The sequence below is a fragment of the Vulpes vulpes genome, chromosome 14 (genome assembly GCF_048418805.1).
Source record: "Vulpes vulpes isolate BD-2025 chromosome 14, VulVul3, whole genome shotgun sequence".
Classification (NCBI taxonomy): Eukaryota; Metazoa; Chordata; class Mammalia; order Carnivora; family Canidae; genus Vulpes; species Vulpes vulpes.
In genome coordinates, this window is record NC_132793.1 from 4,734,716 (window position 1) to 4,754,115 (window position 19,400).

Consider the following 19,400-nt stretch of genomic DNA (forward strand, 5'->3'; position numbering starts at 1 on the left):
CCACCACCATCACCCCCCCCAACAGTGTGGTCGCGTGCCACGGGCCCCTTCTGTCGCAGAGGCGGGGGTGGCAGCGGAAGGGGCAGGGCCCACGGATCGCTGTGGGGGCCGCGGGGAAGCCGGGACTCGCGGCTGCAGCAGATGCTGTGGAAATGCTGGAGTCAAGAAATTCGTTTTTGACATGTCAACCTTGAGATGCCTCTGAGACATTCCAATGCAGGCGTCAGAAAGGCACTTGGAAATACGAGCTTATTTTAGAAATTGGAAACCGGACTGCTGGCATCTTTGGTTTAACGTGCATAGAGTCTTTAACAGGGATTTAAATGTAAAAAATGAAAAGATTTTTAAACCTGTAAACATCTGGGAGGTTTTACATTTATGAAATTCAAAGCATCCCACCTCCTCTGAAGAATTGGGTGCATGTGGCCATGCTGGGCCCCAACCCTGCAAGGGCTGAGCGGCAGCGGCCTCTTCCCGCAGGACCTGGGCTCTACAGTTGGCCGCCGTCCCTGCCACTCCCAGGAGGGTCCTGGATCCGGACCCTGTGTGCCAGTCACCGCTGTTTTACTCAGGATGCTGTGGTGGAGAGGAAGCTTAGCTATGTCTCCGTACTCCAGTGTCTGCTGAAGCTGAGGAAATAATGCAAGAGAGTCATGTTTCAAGGAAATTTGGAAGACATATGTTTTTTCTTATACTTGCTGCATTTTCCTGTGCGTTGGAGGGCAACCCTTGCTGGCTCAACCAGCAGAGGGATTTCAGCTGTCACCTGGTGTGCAGCCTGCACACCCAAGATCAGGATGGGCCCTGGCACCGTCTTGGTAGCTCCCTTGACTTTTGTTGGTGCAAGTGTGCGAATATGCTCCTATGTTTCAAGTGTCATTATGTTATTATAAAGATGATCAGGGAAGCAGGAATCGCTAAAACCAGGAGTGAGAAGAGAAGGTCTCCCACATTAATGCCATTGCCACCGACATGGGTGTGTTGTATTGGTTAGGGTTCTCCAGAGCAGTGTCTCCAGTAAATATGCATTTATTTGTTATGAGGAATTGGCTCACGCAATTATGGAAGCTAAGAAGTCCCAGGATCTGCCATCAGTGAGCTGGAGACCCAGGAAAGCTGGCGATGTAACTCCAGTCCGAGTCTGGAGGGCCCCGGGGGAGCCGGGGAGCTGGGGACATAAATCCCCGTCCAAGGGCAGGAAAACAAGAGAGGAGATGTTCTTGCTCAAGCCGGCAGACAGGAAGATGGGGCAAATTTCTCCTTCCTCCACCTTCTGTTCTATTCCGGCCCTTGGTGGATGGGGTGAGGCTGCACCCCCATTGGGGCAGGCAATCTTCTCTCCTGAACCCACTGATTCAGATGCAAATAGCATCCAGGAACACCTTCACAGATACATCCAGGAGCTATGAGACAACATGCACACCCCTGGCCCCAAGGGATGGTCATAGGAGGCCAGTTTGATGGTTTGCCGTCTAGTGTAATAAAAGAAAACAACACTAGACAGCAGGAGTCACATTTGAAGTACGGCACTAAATGGTACAGCGGAAGGTCAAGGGTTAGCAGGGACTTTGTGAAAATGTTTCTCTTTTCTGAGAAGAGAAACTTCCTAACGCCAGGTAAAGTGACTGCTGGGATTTTAAACACTAAACTTTCTTTTTTTTTTTTTTATTAGATTTTATTTATGAGAGAGAGAGAGAGAGGCAGAGACACAGGCAGAGGGAGAAGCAGGCTCCACGCAGGGAGCCCGAAGTGGGACTCGAACCTGGGACTTCAGGATCACACCCTGGGCTGAAGGAAGGCGCTAAACGGCTGAGCCACTGGGGTTGCCCTCTTTCTTTTTTTTAAAGATTTTATTTATTTGAGAGAGAACATGAGTGGGGGGGGAGGGGGAGTCAGAGGGAGAAGCAGGCTCCCTGTGCAGCAGGGAGCCCAGTGCAGGGCCTGATCCCAGGACCCCGAGATCATGACCCGAGCTGAAAGCATGTGCTCGACCAACTAGGCCACCCAGGTGCTCCCAAAACACTAAACTTTCAGGCATGTTTTTAGGAAAGCATTGCAGTTGAACATCAGAGGTGACTGTATTTTATTATAAAGCTACCCTGTAAAGATTCTATCAGACTGTGAGTATTTCAAGGGTTGAGTGGCCCTGACTTTGTCACCAACAGTACCCTCCTTCTTTAACAAATGCTAAGCATCTATTATGTGCCTAATTGTTCTGGACACCGTGTGTAATGGTGAGAAAAGCCACACGTGATTCCTGACCTACCACAAATACCAAGCTTTTAGGGGGATAAGATACCAGCCAGGATGTTGCACAGATCGGTGGGGAATTGCTTTGTGATGAGCTGGTACAAAGGAGTGGTGTGTGTTGCTCGGATAGCAGGAAGGACGGAACGAGGCAGAGAAGGCTTCTCTCAGGCAGGGCCACCGGCTGAAAACTGAATATGGTTTGAGGTTTAATAGGGATAAGGGGAAGGAAGTATTGTCAGCTCTGGGATTCCTTTGAGTTTACTCAGAGGCTACACAATTAGCATGTTGCTGCTCCACAGATGTTGTCAGAAGACTCCGATCTCGGGTCAGGGATGAGGCACTTGGCCGTGAGCATCAGCCCATATGTTGCTTGCCCTCGGGTCCCATGGGGCAGTGTGGTGAGTGTGGGTCACAGCTGAGACCCGCTGAGTTTGGGAACCAGCCACTTTATAGCAGGCAGTAGGTAGGCCTGTACACCTATCCCCCAACTCTGACCCTGACGAAGGGCCAGGCAAACAGCAGGCAGGGACTTGTGTGCTTGGCACACCCAGGGCATTAGCTTTTAGCTTTTAACGGCTGCTCTAATAAATCATCACACATTTAGGGCTTTTTAAAATTTTTTTTAAATTTATTTATGATAGAGAGAGAGAGAGAGAGAGAGAGGCAGAGACATAGGCAGAGGGAGAAGCAGGCTCCATGCACCGGGAGCCCAATGTGGGATTTGATCCCGGGTCTCCAAGATCCCACCCTGGGCCAAAGGCAGGCACTAAACCACTGTGCCACCCAGGGATCCCCACATTTAGGGCTTTAAAGCAAAATCCATTTATCATTTCCTCACTCTGGTCAGAAATCCAGACGGGTGCTGCTGTTCTCTGCCTTGGGTCTCACAAGGCCAAAATCACGGTGTCAGCGAGTCTGAACTCTTCTCTGGAGTCCTGGGGGACAGTCCTCCCCCAGGCTAATTCAGATTTTTGGCAGAATACAGTTCTATGTGACTAGAAGACTGAGGTCCCCCATCTTCTTGCTGGTTGTTGGCTAAGAGGTGTTCACAGCTTCTAGAGGCCGCTGCCTTCCTGCTCATGAGGCCTCCTCCATCCTGAAAACACTGATGACGAGTCAAATCTTCCTCATGCTTCACATCTCCTGACTTCCCCTTCTGCCTCCAGCCAGGGAAATCTCTCCACTTTTAAGGGCTCCTGTGATTCTCCTGGGCCCCCCAGGATAGTCCAGATAATCCTCCTATCTCGTGGTCAAAGGTGCCACGAAACAGGCGCCTCTGTGTCCTCAGAGTCCCAGATTCTGGTGAGGAGTGTTTGGCATCCTGGGGGCACCAAGGGGATTTTTAGAATCCTAGAGCTCGTGTGCTCCGGGCAGAGGGAACAGCTGCATCCGGCACATAGTTAGCTCCCAGTGAGCTCATGGAATGTTCCCAAAATGGTTTTGTGGCATCTCTGGGGTCACAGAGAGTGGGGCTTGCCATCTGGCTTCACTGCCCTTGGTCAAGTCACTTCACCTTGTGGAGCTTCCATCTCTCTACCTGTGCGAGGGGCTCAAAACAGGACTGAGCCTGCAGGGCTGCTGACAAAAGGCAGAGAACTCAGCGCAGCATCTAGGTGGCCAGCCTGCCAACTTGGAGGCACAGGATGGGCTCCACTCAAGATTCGGTCTGACGTAGAGGCCGGTTGCAGTGCATACACCAAGAGTGCAGGAGCACATTTATTGCTTATGTAATGAGGATTCCCGGGGAGAGCAAGGCAGCTTCCCCAGCTGGTCTTAAGGGGCTCGAGAATGCTGGCAGAGGAGACTGTTGGAGTTGTGGTGGTGGCCGGGGCTGGGGCAGGGCTGAGGGTTCCCACACACGGTTTGAACTTCCCACTGTGCCAGAGAAGTGAATGCCCTGCTTACCTCTCAGTGTGCCACCGTGGGCAGAGTGGGAGACAGATGGGCGCACAGTCAAACATCAAAAAATGGGGTCAGACTATCACACTGACAATTAGTGGAGCCCCAGTAGATGCGATCAACATTAGTTTTTATCTCCCCCGACCCGCATCCCCACCCTCACCTCCTCCCAGTGGCTGTCCAGCTTCCCTTTCCCTGTAAGGGGCAGCAGCCAGCTCAGCCCTGGCAGCGCACACCTTCTGCAGGGCACCCGGCGCCCCAGCCTCCAGCTCTGGGGTGGGCTCCCCTCCACGGCTCTGTGCCCCCCATGTGGCACACGTGGGGTTTTCTTTGCCCGGTGTACCCCGATCAACATTCCTTGTGTGTCCTCGTGGGAATGTTATAGTCAGACATTGAGAGGCAAGATTTATTTCCTAATTAAATGAGGGCGTCCTGCACGGCAACTCAATCAATCAAACCCACATGCCAGCACAGAGACAACAGTTGCTTACACCCGTGCCTAATTTCTCTGGGGAACAAGCGGCTCTATCGGTGTCGGGGATTCCGAGCCTGCGGCTTATCCAGGAGTTACTAGTGAATAACCAGAATCATTACCCACCCATGCAGAACACAGCTTATTAACCATAGGATCATGTCCCCAAACTAAAGCCCAGTCAGGTCGCCTTCTGGCAATGCGATTGATTACACGTAGCAAGTATAAAATCCACAGTTATTCCTGGCTCCATTTTTAATGTTTGAATGAACGGCCCAGGAAGATCTAAAAATTTATTTTTTCATGGGTGTGTGTGTGGGGGGGGGGGGAGCTTAATTTATTTGTGGATTTTGGAAGGGGCACCCAACTTTCTCTTGAGTCCTAGCAACAGCCAGGTCTTAAATGCGGGGCACTAAATCTCAACCCCAAGGACAGCCCGACTTTGTGGAGGTGGGGTCACTCTAGTTAACAACAGTGACAGCAAGGACAGTAGCACCAGCCTCCCTTGGCTGAATCCCTTGGCCAGTCTGGATGTCTTAACAGATGCTTTATCACCAGCATCTCATTTTGTCTTTGTCCCATTTCTAAAGAATCTCTTCCTTTGCTTTGAGGGATGGAACTGACTTCCTTGTACATCCTCTATCAAGCCCATTCTAGCCTCATCCCCGTTGAACCCTACCCCAAACCCATGAAAGTGAGTTTTGTGAGCTATTTCCCAGCTGTGGAAGCAGGGGCCTGGGAGGCTGGACCACCTGCCCAAAGCTACATGATCGAAAGGGGAGGGCTTGGATTTGAACCCTACTCTTCACCCAGCCCACTGGGTGAGCCCTGTGTCCTCACCTTTCCACTGACTCAAGAGAAGATATATCCAGTCCTTGTGGGACCGCTAAGAATGGTCTTTAAATGGTAATTTGGGATTAAAGGGATTGTGAATTATTTTCCTGGCTTTGTCCCCCAAACTTAAAATGACAAGTGTCATCAGGAATGCCGATCCAGCTCCTGCAATTTTAAGGAAGAGCTTCCTGAAAGATAGTCCCTGCAGAGTGCTCTGCTCCTCGTGGCGAAGTCCATGTAGTTCAGGGGGATGTTCCTGAATTCTGGAATTCTTCAGAGCCTGCGGGGATTCCCTGGGCTCTCCTGAACGTGATGGTGACCCGGTGGGTTTGCTATTTAGAAATAGCCTGTATTTGTTATCTGTTACCGTGTAACAATTGCCCCAACCTAGTGGGTTAAGATATCATTTGTGATGTCACAGCCTCTGTGGGTCAGGAATTCCAGGGCAGCACATTTGGGTCATCTGGGTCCGGGGGCCTCACACGGTGTTGCCACCTTAAGGCTTCACTGAGAAGGGTCGGTGATTGCTGGCGGGATTCGGTTCCTTGTGGGTTGTTGGATAAAGCCACAGTCGGGTCCTCGTGAGCTGCTGCTTGCCACGTGGGCACCTCCACTGAGCATTGCACCACAAGGCAGCGCAGCAGAGCGGGAGCACGGAGGGGAGGGAAGGCAGGGGAGGCTGCGGGAGGGGGTGGAGAGAAGAAGGCTTCGAGAGATGGATGTCACAGCTCCTTTAACCTAATCTGGGGAGTGCTGACAACCTTTTAAGTCCAAAAATCTCTTATCAACCTCCAACTCCAAAACACTCCCAAATCAAGAAATATTAGTATTAGTTTGATAGCAGAGCTCATTTGGTAGCAAAACTGTGAACTTAAGTGATAACTGACTCCTTAGAGTCTTGATTTCACGTGAATATTCTTTTTTTAATTTTTATTTATTTATGTTTTTTAAAGATAGAGAGCATGGGGAGGAGCAGAGGGAGAGGAACAAGCAGATTCCCCACTGAGCGTGGAGCCCGACACAGGGCTCGATCCCAGGACCCTGAGATCATGACCTGAGCCGAAACCTAGATTTGGATGCTTAACGGCCTGAGCTGCCCAGGTGCCTGCCCCTCCATGTGAATATTCTTAACGTTTTGCTCCAAAAATAGCAATGGCTTTATTTTTGTGGGGTGCCCCAGACTTGCCAGAGGGGTTATGGGATAGCCAGGATCTGCACTACCTCAAATCCACAAAGTCCTAAATTCTCGCCCACGCGTGGTCCCAGGCTCTGAGGCCGTTATACTCCGGTGCACTTGAACGTGTGGCAACAGGAGCTGTGTTTTCTCGAGGTTTTATTTTATTCGATCATGCCATCCTCTTGTAACTCAAACGTCGGAGTTTCTAGTTTGTCTTGGACTGAGATGTGCTTGGGATAGAATCCGTTCTGAGTCCCCAACCGAATTACGTTTTGCATCATTCCAGAGGCCACTCGGTTAGACGGAGGCCCCTCTGGAGGTTCATTGCTGTGATGTATTTCAGCGTCGCGTACACAGGTTCACCAGCCTCGCCTTGACCTTGGAAAGGTGGCGGTATTTTACAGCGCGTGGTGACATTTATGAGCCCATTGGACACCCACAACGAGGCTGATTTCTACAGACGAAATGTCAAGTTTGAAACCATCCAGGGTAATTGAATCGTGGAGCATTGTCCACTTAGATCCTCGACTGAGGCCGTGGACTGGACACTTGTGCTCCGTGACGTGCCCACAAGAGCCGCCCCAATCGCGTTGGTCAGACGGAGCCTGGGGGGCACCGCGGGCGTGGGGAGGGTCAGGGCAGTGGGGTTTGACACCCACAGAAACGATGCCTCGTTTTTACTCTGTGAAATAAAACTCTCATGTGGTTAGTCGGTAAATACATCACTGGAGGCGGAACTCGCCAACTGCGTGGCCAAGGTGTTTGTTTGTGAAGCCTGTTTGCGCGTGACACGTGAGAAGGGAAAGCCTGTGCACGTCGGTGTGTCAAGTACAGGTAATTTAAGGGGCATTAAACACGTGGCCATAAACTTGCAAGGGGCTTCCTTTACATTAAGGGAAAGGCCTCAAGTCGTTTCCTAGAAACGTAACCGTGCTTGTGTCTTCATGTCCAGAGGGCGTGTGCGCCTTCGGACTTGGATTTGAGCCTCTCCCTCTTTTTTAAAAGAAATTTTTAGGACTGTTGGTCCACACGCAGCACGTGACATCCCCATCATTTATCTAGTTCATAACTGGAAGTTTGTACGGTTGGAGTCCCTCCACCCGTTCTCTCCCTGGCAACCACCCATCTGTCCTCTGTTTCGATGAGTTTGGTTCCTTCCGATTCCACATGTAGGTGAGATCATGCAGCCTTTGTCTTTCTTTCTCTGATTTATCTCACTTAGCACGATGCCGCCCCGGTCCAGCCCTGTTGCTGCCGATGGCATATACAAGTGCCCACCACATCTCCTGTATCCGTTCATCTGTCGATGGACACGTAGGACGTTTCCATATCTTGGATATTGATTGTAATTAATGCTACACTCACCATGGGGGTGCAGGTGTCTGGAGGTTTTGTTTCCTTTGGCTACAGAGCCGGAAGTGGGATGGCTGCATCATATGGCAGCTTGTTTGCCTTTTTAAAGATTTTATTTAATTGTTTGAGAGAGAGAGCGAGAGAGCGAGCATAGGGGTGGGGGGAAGCAGACTCCCTGCTGAGCAGGGAGCCCGACGTGGGGCCCGATCCCAGGACCTGGAGATCATGACCTGATGAGCCAAAGGGAGACACTTCATGGACTGAGCCTCCCAGGCGCCCCTCATAGGGTTGTTCTATTTAAAATTTTTCGAGGCTTCTCCACACTATTTTCCACGGCGCTTGCACCAGCGTGCATTCCCACCCACCGTGCGTGAGGCTTGACGTGAGTCTCTCAGATGTTTCTTCCCCCAAGACACTGGCGTTGGGCAGGTGGGACCTGGGTATGGAGGTGCCCGTCGCCTCCCCTAGTACGTGGTGGACACGAGGGGCAGGACAGCCTGCTTGGTCAGGACGCTCGCAGGAGTCGAGACAGGTCAAGGGAGCCCATCTGCTTTGCTGCCAAGCCACTCTGGGCGTGCACACGATGGAAGGTGGCTCTCACATGCAGCTCAAGGTGAGGAATTAGAACAAAAAGCAGCCCCTGCCCACGGCGGCGCATCCCAGACCGGGGGTGTTTGTGGCCTGGCGCTGGGCGGTCAGACGGAGGCGCCATCCTCGGGGGCCCAGTGATTGGCGCCCCACGGTCGCCCCTCCTGGCTGCTCCGCTCAGCCGCGGTGGTGGCATCTGATCACAGTAAGCGACTCGGCTTCCTTCAGGAGCAGATGCCTTGCCTGCCGTGCCCCCCAGGAAGCCGAGACATTAGGTCTGCACACGGACGGGCTCCACCAAGCATCGGCTTGTTTAGTCTACACCAGGCGAAACATCTGGGTGCCTGGAAATATCTCTGGAGTGCAACAGGCCATGTGACCGGTTCTCCCGGAGGCACAGCCTGGGTCAAGGGCAGGGAGAGGCTCCAGACGTGGGGGCGGGGGGGTGCGGTGGGATGGGGCCTCCCAGGCAGGGGAGGAGGGTGGAGGCGCATCCAGCTCCGCACTCTTCTGCTCTCCTGACCTGCAAACCGCAGGACCAAACCACATGCCTTAGAGGAACAGAAGGTCCTGTCGCTGTTCTGGGGTCTGGAGGCCCACGGTCAGGGGTCACAGGGCTGCACTCCCTCTGCCACCTGGAGCGTAGAACCCTTCATTGCCTCTTCCGGGCTTCTCGAGGTCTGCCGGCAATCCTTGGCCTTCCCTGGTTCGTAGACACAACACTCCAGTTTCTGCCCCGTCCCCTGCGGCCTCGTCCCCTGCGTGTCTGTCCTTCCCATGGCTGCCGTCTCCTCCCTGGGGGTGACTCTCCTCTTCCTGCAAGGACTCTGGTCCTATGGGATCAAGGGCTCTCCCTCCTGCAGGACGGCCGCATCCTGCATCTCGACCTCTGCAATGACCCTACTGTCTACTCCAGGTCACAGTCACAGGTACGGGAGGTTAGGACTCCCACAGATCATTCTTTGGGGGTGTGGGGCTCCGTTCAACCCCTAATACCTTCTTCTTAGAAGCTAAGGCGCTCTGACATTCTCCTTCAAATGTGTGGTCTGGGGATCCCTGGGTGGCGCAGCGGTTTGGCGTCTGCCTTTGGCCCAGGGCGCGATCCTGGAGACCCAGGATCGAATCCCACGTCAGGCTCCCGGTGCATGGAGCCTGCTTCTCCCTCCGCCTGTGTCTCTGCCTCTCTCTCTCTCTCTGTGACTATCATAAATAAATAAAAAAAAAAAATTAAAAAAAAATGTGTGGTCTGTGGGTGGCAGGTGGGATGTGGGCCATGACGACTGTGGGATTTCTTGGTGGTTGTGTGGCCACGGTGGCAGGTGGTGCCCCGCTCACAGTGGCTCTGTTCTTAGCACCGGCATAGCTGGCTTTGAAGGTCTGGAGCAAGAGGGCTGCTCGCTCAAATCACGTTCTGCAGACTTTACAGGGAACAACGTCTCTGAACACAAGAAGCCCTTCTGCCAGCGGCTTCTAGGATTGACAGGCTCTGAGCCCCCCTTGCAGGGGGTAGCCCAGATTCAGTAGGATTTCTGTGCCTCTGGTATCTGGTGCCCTCAAGGTCATGGAGTTAACCTAGAAGCCGGACAGAGAGGTCAGTGCTCAGGGTGGGGGGAAGGTTCTAGATGAGAGATTCTTGGATCAGTAAAACACATCCATCCACACCTGGATAGGAAGGTGGACAGGAAAAGTTGGGGTGCATGGGCCTTGTAAGTGGATTGCACCATATAGAAGTCCCCCCGGGCCCCAGTCAAGCAAACACCGGGAGGGACCCACCCGGTGAGCAGTGATGTGGACCAACTGAAGGGGGGAAGGGGTGTGTCTCTGGAGAGCAGGTCACTGAGCACGGCCCTCCCGCCCTGCCCACTCCAAGGCTGAAGAAGGCATCAAGCTCTGCTACTCAGGAACGTACGCAAACCAGCTTCCACAGGCGGCTTGCAAACTCTCTGCTTTCTTACTCCTTGGGGTCTGGAGTGGTTGACTTATTGCAGATATTCTGGGAAAGGTGAGTCAAGGGATCCTCAAAGTACTCTGCCCCTCCTGAGAAGCAGGACCAGAATATCTGGGTGCAGAGACCCCTCCCTGGTCAACAATCTCATTATAAACAGGCAATGAGAGGTATAGGGTTGAAAGCAACATTATAGGACCTAGACGACATTTTATCTTAAAATTAAATCATGTCTTTTTTTTTTAAAGTCATACTTAGAAATTCCCAAGATATCAAAAAATTTATCATGCATCTATTTTATTCAGTACATTAGCCAAGGAAGAGTGCGTGATGAGAATGTTCTGGAAGGGAGGGTCGATGAATTGAAAAAGTTAAAGTGTTATTTCATGTGTTTTGCAGCATCCACTGAGCAAATGTAGAGGGAAACGGCATCTGCTGGGGAGCACTCCCGTCCCTGGGCATGGACACCAGGTGCCTGGTGGTTGGCCCGCTCTTGCCCAGAGGCCGCGGTCTGCTTGGACTCAGTGGATGCCTTGCTTCGGCCAGCCTAGCTCTTTGGCATATGCCCCCTTGCAGCTCCTGATCTCATAATCGTGCTCCAGACACTTGTTGAGGTTCGGCACCCCGGATCTCCAGCCGATGAAGCCCTGGGTCGTCTTCGGGACTGGAGGGGACGGAAGGACCTGGAGCGGAAAGGCATGAGGGTTAGCCACCTGGAGCTTACAGTGACGTGAGGCATGTCCACGGATGCATCAGGATCGGCATGTGAGGCCTGATGGGGAAAAGACAGAGAAGAACAATATCCTTAAGCAGAGCGCACCCAAGGTGAGCACCCTCCAACCAGCGGGATGCTGAGACTTCTCCCCGTGAAAGTCGTGAACACCAAATACCTTTCTTTTCTTTTCTTTCTTTCTTTCTTTCTTTCTTTCTTTCTTTCTTTCTTTCTTTCTTTCTCTCTCTCTCTCTTTCTTCTTTCTTTCTTTCTTTCTTTCTTTCTTTCCTCTCTTTCTTTCCTTCTTTCAAAATTTTATTTATTTATTCATGAGAGGCACACAGAGAGAAAGGCAGAGACACAGGCAGAGAAAGAAGCAGGCTCCCCATGGGGAGCCCAATGCAGGACTCGATCCCAGGACCCTGGGATCATGACCTGAGCCGAAGGTAGATGCTCAACCCCTGAGGCACCCAGGTGCCCCCCAAATACGTTTCTTTATGTGGTCACACTTACTACATGAATTCATGACCTCCACTAAAATATTTTTCACTTGACAAATGAGCAAAAAGCGGGGAAAAAGTCAGGTGTAGAAATATCAAATGCAACAGCTCACATGGGCCTTTACAAAATATATAACAATATTGTCAGATGGTATTGTCCTGGCGGTTATAAATCTGCTGGTTCTGATCAGAAGGCTTTATGATACGTGTGTATACACACCCACGCATGCCCCAAACTGTAGAGACCACAGGAATGAAAGCAATGGAATTTAATTAAAAACCAAAGGGTTTTCATCTCTGTCTGAGATGAAAAAACACAGTTTCATCTGTCAATTCCTTGGGAAGACTTGAAATATGTGGGAAACGAGGGCAGACGTTCCGGCCGCATCCCGCCCCCCTTCCTTTGGAAATGATGTTCCGTTCTGCTTTTATGGGGTGACTTGAATGAAGACAACATGAGGAATATTTGATTTGAATGAAGACATCACAGGAGACCTGAGACAGCAGTTTCAGATGCTTGGGGTGGTGCGTTCGGCGCTCAGAGCAAGGGATCGGTGCGTGAGGTACAGGGGGTGGTCCTGGCGGGCTGGCTGCCGCTGGCACCCACGGCCCCCAAACAGATGTTCTTGATGAAGAGCTAAAATTAATCTCCTGAGAGGCCACATTCAGGGAAGGTGGTCAGCAGGTGCCGGAGGGGCCAGAGCTTCCTCGGCTGTCCAGACGGGTCCTTGGGACACCCAGACTAGCTTTCACGTCTCCCTCCAACTCGTAAGGGAGATGCAATCAAAATCCACCCTGGGAGGCCACCTTTCATCCACCAGGTTGGCAGGGAGATGAAAACACTGCTGTTAACCAGAGTGCGGTCGCAGGGCAGGTGGGCTCCCTGTCCGTGAAGGGCACTAGCGCAATTATGTACGAAAAATGAAAATGCAAACATCCTTTTTGACCTGACAGGTATTCCTAGGCACCTGTCCTAAGACATCGTAATATCTGCGCACATGCACAGCAGGGTTGTTGGTGTGGGGGTTCGCTGCAGCCCCGGGGGAAGAGCAGATCACTGGGCTCAGCCTACGTGTCACCTGCAGGGGACTTGCTCAGTGGATACCGCACAGCAGTGTAACAGGGCGAGGCAGGTGCCTATGTTCTGAGGTGGGACACTTTGAACATACGCTGCTCGGAGATAAAAGGTGCAGGAGACACAGAAAATACGGTTTAATTAGTGCGACAAGAAAAAAGAAAGGCTAAAGATCCACGCACACACGCTTGCATATGCATGTCCGGTGTCTGGCCACAACGGCTCCCGAGGGTCCGAGCACTCCTTTTGGGGTATAGGACATCCGTTAACAATAAATGGATTTTTAAAAGACTCTAGCCTTCCGAAGAAGGGACGGGAAGGAGGAAGAAGGGGACCATTTCTTCAGCGAGGAGGGAGGTTCAGAAGGAAGTGGGCAAAGTGCCTTTCTCACCCAGATGAAGGTCCGTGACCCCCAGGCCCTCTGCTTCAGTTTCTCAAGGACAAAATGGGTTTGGCGGTGATTATATCTACCTTCGAGGGTTGTTGTGAAAATAAGATGACCAGGTAAAGCCCTTAGTATGGCGAGCAGCCAAGACATGGTAAGAGCTAGCGGTTTTTTTGTTTTTTGTTTTTTTTTTGGGGGGTGGAATAGAAAGACATAGCAAAACATCTGGAAGGAGCGGCCCAAGATGTTAACCACGGGTCAGGATGTGTATGGATATTTTAATGTCTTATTTTTGCTGTTTTTCTAAAATAGCAGTGAATCTGTGTTGCAGTATAACCAGGGGTCGCTCTCAGCGTACCTCAGGGGACTGTGCACCCATCCAGCCACCAGACGTGACGCACCACGCACTCACCTTGTGCCAGCTGCTGTGTCAGACCTGAGCGCCTCAGGAGAAGAGACGCCACAGAGCCTACTCCTCCCACCCCTGGCCACCTTCCGTGGGCGTTCGCATCCCTTCTTCCCACCAGGACACAGAACTGCTTTCTCTGAGGCCTGGCAGAGAGCAGAATCCAGGACCAAAATGACGGACCCGCGGAGGGAGGCCTGGGATGTACCCAGCTCAGCACTTTCTAGAGGCGTCTGACCCGCGTCCACGGCTGACCGGTCTTAGTGGGAAGACGTCCTAAGTCTTCTCCCCTCCGGGATCGCCCCATTACTCACTCAGCAAGCACAGTGGTCTTTGAAAAAGGCAACCGGCACCGTGCCGCAGCCCTGCTTCCCCTTGCAGAATGGGCCCCGCGCCTTGCTCTGGCCTCCGAGGTCCAGTGGGATCCGGCCCTGCCCGCTTCTCCGTCCACATCACTTCCCTCCCGCCCTGCCCCGCGCCCGCCTCACCCACCTCCAGCCTCACGGCATCTCTTGCTGCTCCTGCAACATACCGAGCTTTGCTCTGCCTCAGGGCCTTTGTGCATGCTCTTCCCTTTGGCGGGAAAACCTTTCGAGGGCTGGCTCCTTATCACCCTCAGTCCCCAGCCCAGTGGGCGCTGTGCCATCTCCTGTTACCCTCCAAAGCCTCACCTGTCTCTTGCCTCCGTGGCATCTAGCACAACAAATAGCAGTTTTGTGGAGGGGCGCTTGGGTGACTCAGTGGGTTAAGTGTCTGCCTTGGGCTCAGGTCATGATCTCGGAGTCCTGGGATCGAACACTGTGTCCGGCTCCCCGCTCAGCGAGGAGCCTGCTTCTCCGTCTCCCTCTCTGCCTCTCTCCCCCACTCAAGCACGCTCTCTCTAATAAGTAAAATATTAAAAAAACTTTTTTGTTGAATTTCTTGTTTTACGGTGGCCCCCCCCACCTCCTTGCCCCCAAGGCAGCCTCGTGGGCTGGAGTCTTGTCTTCCTGTTCGCCACTGTGTCCCCCACTGAGCGCCTGGCCCCACCACAGCTAGCGGTCACTGGTACTCTCTGAAAGTACCAGGTGACATTTCAAATCCTTGCCACTGCCTGCAGTAGGTGCTTCCGTGAGCCCCCTGATCGGGGGGGAAGGAACCACAGGGCAATCAAGCCCCTCGTGAGACCACACAGGAGGTGTGCAGCCGAGCAGGACTTGGGCCTCCGGGGTCTGACTCCAGAGCTCAGGCCTCTGCCCGCCCTGTCTTATTGCCCGGTCCCTGCCAGTGTCTGCTGACGCTGGTCCCTCATGCCATTGGCTGCCCTCCGCTTCTGCAGAGCCAGCCACGGTGGCTCCTGCTGGCGTGGGTACGAGTGACCTGATGTGCCCCCACCTGTGGGCTGCAAAGGACGTGGAGTGGAACCTGGCGTCCCCATGAGCCGGGGGCTGCTGTGGTCTGACCTTTGGCGGTTGGCTTTGTGTGCCCCGAGTGAACACACTTATTTCTTAACTTAGGAAAACAAGTGTTCAAAAGGACTTTGCGCACCTTGATGTACTTCTCCACTGGGGTCACTGGCCGGATGCGGAACCGCTGGGGAAGCTCGATTTTGGGCTTTAGGGTGGGGGGTTCCTCTTCACCCTTGAGCAGCTGCAAACACAACCCCCAGAGACGGGAAGCCTCAGCGGAGGGTAGCGGGAGCTCCCCCCAGAACCCGCGTTTTGCAGATGACCAAAGCCACGCTCAGAATCGTCGGTGGTTTGGTTCAATCACACGGTTCGGAAGCGGCCGCTCAGCATCCAGATAAGCGATTAACCGCCGCGTCCCTACCACCTTTAGCAACCTGCTAATTTATCCTCCCGAGTCATAATTCGAGAAAACTTCACAGGTTACTGACTCAAATAAAAGATTGCCAACAAGCTTCCAGGACCGATCTTTAAAATATTAGAGGAGAGCCCCCATCCTCCCACCCCCTTTTAATTTTTAAAGCAATTTCAAACTCTTTGAAATCTCAATTTAATTACATATAAGGAATATTAATATAGACTCTTTTTTATGCATTTTATATTAATAAGGACTCATTTTATGCATAACATTTCAAGTTGTATAACTGTAAGTATTAAAAAAATCCTCATTAAGAATGGCATAATTTCAAAGCTAGTGGGATGGGGTGAATTACAAATGGGGTTACGCTGCCTTGAATCATGAACGTTTTGAATTATGCGACTCTTCTGTGGGTCTGCATCCCTCCAAAGAAATGTGGCTTCCAGGCGTCGTGTCCTGGGGGGTAGTTTGGAAGATTGGAGCCTGGTGGCCACTGTCCTACCGAAGCCCACGCAGGCATTTGGTATCTGTATGGTGTTTTATAAATCTGAGCCACTATTCTGGACTTGGATTTCATTTAAACATGTGGAATTCTGGGCTCCCTTAAACAATGGGAATATGCAGTTGTCTTCTCTGTATAGCAGCCCTCAGCTGGGGTGATGGAGCTCCCCCTGCCTGGGGCCGGGGGGTCTCTGCTGGCATCTGTACTGCTCCCTATTCATTACCCCTGGTCTATCCTTGTTACCTAGCTGGCTTAGGAAAAGACCAAGAATATTTTCCCAGTAATCCCTCATATATTCACCCGGCTTCTACTTCCTATCCCATCTGGACTTCAACATTGCCCGGCGAGGCAGCAGAGGACTCTCATCCTTTTTACAGATGGGCTGTCTGAGGCCACATGGCCCTGGAATCAGACACACCAGCTTCTCCTCTGTTAGCTGTATGACTTTGCAAGTCTCTGAGCTCAAGTTCCTAATTTATAAAATGGGCATAAGACAGCGCCCTCCTCTGCCCAAGAGTCGTGGGGATTAAATGAGCTAGTTCAGAGGAGGCGTCTGGAGGATGTCTGGCATGTAGTAGATGCTCAATAAATTCACGAAAGGAAGGGACCTATAGGTTTCAGAGTTAGAGTCTTCATACACAACGCTCTCTTTAACTTTATTCTTGCAAAGTATCCACTTCCTAACCATGTATTCCTTGAAATGATCACTTCTATAACCTCTGGGCTCATCAGATATTTACTCACCTCCTCGACAGGGGTTGTTAAAAATCCCCAGTTCTGAGCCCAGTTTTGCCGTGCTTCGCCTTCAGCCTTCAGGCGGTATTTCCTGAAAAGGAAAGTTCAAGAGGGGTTAAAGTAGCAAACCCTAAAAGGGTCCACTGGGGAAAAGGTTACATCTTGTAATGTACGTGGACTGGATGATGACTGTACCAGAGAGGAAGCCAGGTGTCAGAGGGAGCATGAGTTCCTGTTACTGGGGACTGGAAGAGAGACACAGTCTAAAGAACCAAAGGCGCTGGTTGAGTGGTGCCTTGGGGAGAAGATGGGCCCTGAGGCTGGCTCTGCCTGAGGGGCCATCTAGGGCATCTAGGGACTAGACTCCTCACTTTGGTGCGCTGAGTGAGACATGTGGGGTGCAAAATGTAAGGGGCTGCTCTCACTCCCGGGTTCCTACAAGTACAAAGCCAGCATTTGCATGACCTTGAGAGTGAGCCCTTCTGAAATACTGCCCACCCGGTGCCCCACTTGCCCCGTCCTAATCTTGGCCCTGCTTTTGCTATATATATAATATATATAAATATAATTTGCTATAATTATAATATATATTATATAGAATATAAATACAATTTATATATTAATGGCCTACTAGTTGAGAGCTGGTGTGTCAAAATTTTGATTTTCAAGTTTCTTTTCCTATTTTGGAATCAATGCCTGCCCCCCCTCCCATCCCCCAGTGTCTCAACAGTTTTGGAGGCCCCAGAACAAGCTTTTTCTCCCACCCCCCCCCCCCACCCCGGACACTGAGCATCTTAAGCAGAGTATAGTCTAATGGAGATGTAAAATGAGCCTCAAATATGAGCCCCGTACATAATTAACAATTTTCTAGCAGCCACACACACAAAAAAGTTTTTAAAGTGAAAGTAAGCAGATGAGGGGAATCTCTGGGTGGCTCAGTGGTTTAGCACCTGCCTTTGGCCCAGGGTGCGATCCTGGAGTCCCGGGATCGAGTCCCACGTCGGGCTCCCTGCATGGAGCCTGCTTCTCCCTCTGCCTCTCTCTCTCTCTCTGTGTGTGTGTCTATCATGAATAAATAAATAAAATCTTAAAAATAAAGTAAGCAGATGAAGTCAATTTTAATATTACTTTTTTTTCATATGTGAAATCTTCAAAATCTGGTGTGTGTTTTACATTTACAGTTAATTCCAATTTGGACCAGTCACATTTTTGGGGCTCAGAAGCCACTTTGGACCTTGGACAGAAGAACAGTCTAAAGGTTGAGCCAGCTATCTTCACATAGGAGGGGCCATCTGATTTGGGTCTTGGAGGGTGAGTATGAGTTTGTCTGGTGGAAAAGGGAGAAAGGGGCACTTTATTTTGTTTGTTTATTCATTCATTCATTCATGAGAATAAATAGACACAAAACCACAGGCAGAAGGAGAAGCAGGCTTCCTGTGGGGCTCGATCCCAGGACCCCGGGATCATGACCTGAGCCAAAGGCAGCCGCTCAACTGTTGAGCCCCCATGCGCCCCTGGAAGGGGCATTTTAAACGGATGGAACATGCCTATTATGGTGACCTTATAGGATCCAAGTAGGAGGTATTTGGATAAAGATAAAGATTAAAGAAATTACTAGTCGTGTATTTTATGCCAAATGATACTGGCTTTCCATGGACAAGAGTGATATAAAGTTTCCTATAAAAATAAATTTGAGTGAAACAAAACCAGTTTAAAGAAAATATGAAGAGATTAACACAGCTTTTCCAAGGAAATGGTAAAAATCAGAGAGATGGCAAATAAGATAACTCAAGTTTAAGAGGTAAGTGGTTATGCTTTATTGTTACTAAACTTTACTTCCTTGCATCTACATGAATAAGCTCTCATATTGGTTGAAACTTCAAAGAAATAGTATACTTAGCAATTTAATAGAATGTCACATAAAAACATCCATTACAAATGTCTGCTCAACATAATTCTTTTAGAAAATGGATTTTTAAAAGATTTCTTATTATTTAAAAAAGGAGAATCAAGAGAAATGTAGGGAGCATATTCATCTCTCATTCAAACTGAATAAATATTAAGATTTTTGTTTTCTTTTTTTTTTTTTTATAAAAAATCCGGCAAATCTTAAAAATAACATGTTAGTCGGCTCTTAATAAGCAAAGCTTTGCAGATGGTTGTAAACCCAGATGCAGTATCTTTCATCTCTAGCGGTGCGCCTGGGAGAGGGGGAAAGGCGCTCGGGTGGCGCTCAGGTCCCCAGCGGAGCCCCGGCCCCCTCCAGCGCGCAGGGCCGCCCGCCCCCGGGACTTGGAGGGGACGCTGAGGCCGCCAGGTGTGTGCACCTGAGGCGGGACCCGCCGGCCCACCGGGGCGCGGATGCTGGGCGTTACCAGATCTCGTCCTGCGCCACGAGGTTCATGCGCTCGGCCGCAGCCGTGCTGAGAGGTTTCTGGGCCATCGGGCTCAGGTCTGGGGCGCCCCGGGCGCCCCCCCAGCTCCTGCTCCGCGTCCCGCGTCGCCGGGGAGACCGGTTGCCTAGCAACGGGGACTCGGAGGCGGAGGCTGCGCTGCACCTGGCGCTCCCGCTGCCCGCGCTGCCGCCGCCCCTCGCCCACCGCCTCCCACCTGCCCCTTGTGCCTACACCTCATCCCTCGCCCACCCCCCGCCTGCCCCCCGCTGCCCGCTGGGCCCCTCGCCCACCTTCCTCCCACCTGCCCGTTGTGCCTACACCTCATCCCTCGCCCACCCCTCCACCTGCCCCCCGCTGCCCGCCGAGCC

At 51.6% G+C, this 19,400-nt stretch overlaps 1 protein-coding gene across 1 annotated transcript; it reads right to left on the reverse strand.

Moving 5' to 3' along the window:
* Positions 1-10,798: 10,798 nt before the first annotated feature.
* Positions 10,799-19,133, reverse strand: CIMIP1 (ciliary microtubule inner protein 1). The gene is made up of 4 exons (XM_026015138.2): positions 19,012-19,133; positions 16,646-16,727; positions 15,124-15,225; positions 10,799-11,201 (listed from the first exon to the last, which is right to left on the reverse strand). Exons 1-4 carry the CDS (start codon positions 19,077-19,079, stop codon positions 11,040-11,042), a joined length of 414 nt encoding a protein of 137 aa, XP_025870923.1. The 5' UTR covers positions 19,080-19,133; the 3' UTR covers positions 10,799-11,039.
* Between the last annotated feature and the right edge of the window lie 267 nt (positions 19,134-19,400).